Below are 2,255 nucleotides of genomic sequence, written 5' to 3' on the forward strand. Positions count from 1 at the left end.
ATACTGCTGTGTGTTCCATTGTATACCTGACCCACAAGCTGTTTATTTATCTTTCTGATGATGGACATTTGGTTTGTTTCTGAGTTCAGCTATTATGAAAATGTTTCTATGAGCTTATTTATACACACCACTTTTTAAAAAATATTTTATTTATTTGACAGAGAGAAATCACAACTAGGCAGAGAGGCAGGCAGAGAGAGAGGAGGAAGCCGGCTCCCCGCGGAGCAGAGAGCCCGATGCGGGGCTTGATCCCAGGACCCTGGGATCATGACCTGAGCTGAAGGCAGAGGCTTTAACCCACTGAGCCACCCAGGTGCCCCGCAAATGTACACACCACTTTTTTTTTTAAAATGTAATACTGTTTATTTAACTTCAAAAACATTTCAGCATTCTAAACATAGAAAACAAGAACAGAACGTTGCAAATCGTGTTTAGTATAGAAGGTTCTTGAACTTTCATTGATGCAGTGGCTCTTTTGCTTTGCTGACAATGAAGAGTTCCATGGTTTGTTTAAAAACAAAAACAAAACCGCACTTGTTAAAAAAAAAAACGCACTTAACTAAAAAGGATCCAAACACTTCTCATGCCAGCTGACCCCCCCTTCTCCACAGCTACGAATGGCAGCAGAATGCTAGGTCACTATATACAGAAACAAGACAACCTGAAGCTAAATGGATGCCCACGGCAGTGCCCACAGGTCCAGCCTCACAGTGCACGCCCTGAGCTACAGCCTCTCCAAAAGGCATCTTCCCCACAGCCTCAACGCCAAGCAAGGAGCATCAAGAGTTTGTCTCGGTTGTTTTGTTCTTTTTACAAACTATAGCTATATACAGTTGATAACTCAGGATTTCTAGCCAATAACCATATAGTTAACACCACCTTACAAATAAAAAAAAAAAAAAAGAAAATGCCAGGAACATCTTTAAATGCCTTGTCACACCAACAGCAAAGTGCACAGAGTGAGGAGAACACGAGAGCCTTTTCATTTTAAAAATGTTTGGAAATATGTACAACTTTGATACAGTTTCAGGGTGCTCTGGACACCCATGGCCACTTCATGTAAACCACTGACAATTTCTAGAGCACTTTGAGAAACTACCATATGACCATGACCCAACTGTGTGATTAAACCTAACGAGGGCAACAGACACGCCTCAAATAAGAGGGGTGTCAATGTCAATGACAGCGCTCCCTACTCTAAGGTATTTACAAGGAGACAGATTGACAGTTTTTTTTTTATTCATCCTCCTCCTCCTCCTCCTCCTCTTCCTCCACCTCGTCTTCTTCATCTTCCTCTTCCACCTTTTTCCGGTCAACTTTGGCGGGACCCTTCGCGCCATCAAACTTTCCTTTAGACTTATAGTTGGCGACATCCTTCTCGTACTTCTCCTTCAGCTTCGCTGCCTTGTTGTCGTAAGGCTGCTTCTCACCGTCACTTAAGTTATTCCACATCTCGCCCAGCTTCTTTGCCACATCTCCAATGGAGATACCAGGGTTTGTAGATTTGATCTTGGGGCGGAATTCTGAACAGAACGGGAAAAATCCAGACGATGGCCTTTTGGGGGCATTAGGGTCCTTCTTCTTGCCTCCCTTAGCTGGTCCATAATCCTTCATTTCCCGGTCGTAGCGCACTTTGTCTGCCTTTGCCATTTCATCGAATCTAGATTTCTCCTTCCCAGACATTGTCTTCCACCTCTCAGAGCACTTCTTGGACAATTCTGCAAAATTGACAGGGACTTCTGGGTTTTTCTTCTTGTGTTCCTCTCTGCATGTCTGCACGAAGAAGGCATAAGCAGACATCTTGCCCTTTGGTTTCTTGGGATCACCTTTAGCCATCCTGACTGTATTGTTCACTAGTCTGGGCAGCCTGTACACACCACTTTTTTTAAAATATGAAAGGTATTTTGCTACACACCTCTGAAAAATATCTGTTATGGTTACATTTTAGTATGATGATGATTAGATCTCTCCTTTCCATTTATTGTTAAGTTGGTCCCATATTTAAATCCAGTGGGTTTGGAGACTGGCTTGGTCATACTATTTCCAAATTAGTACTGATGTAAAGGGATTTTGGATGAGGATAAGAAAACTGACCTTAGAGATTTTCCTCCTTTATTTTTTGTAACAACATAACATGGCTTTTACTGACCACCAGAGCATCTCTCTAATGAATAAGAACAGTGTTAAGTAGCTTTAAAATGTTGAAAACACGATATTTTTTTTAAAAACATATATCACTTTATTATTTTTTTCTT

The 2,255-nt window shown here is 41.6% G+C and overlaps 1 protein-coding gene across 1 annotated transcript; it reads right to left on the reverse strand.

The window, feature by feature from the left end:
• Nucleotides 1-1,236: 1,236 nt before the first annotated feature.
• On the reverse strand, nt 1,237-1,846 carry LOC123954489 (high mobility group protein B3-like). The gene has a single exon (XM_046025708.1). It carries the CDS (start codon nt 1,834-1,836, stop codon nt 1,237-1,239), a length of 600 nt encoding a protein of 199 aa, XP_045881664.1. The 5' UTR covers nt 1,837-1,846.
• Nucleotides 1,847-2,255: the final 409 nt, after the last annotated feature.

The sequence above is a fragment of the Meles meles genome, chromosome 12, assembly GCF_922984935.1.
Source record: "Meles meles chromosome 12, mMelMel3.1 paternal haplotype, whole genome shotgun sequence".
Taxonomy (NCBI): domain Eukaryota; kingdom Metazoa; phylum Chordata; class Mammalia; order Carnivora; family Mustelidae; genus Meles; species Meles meles.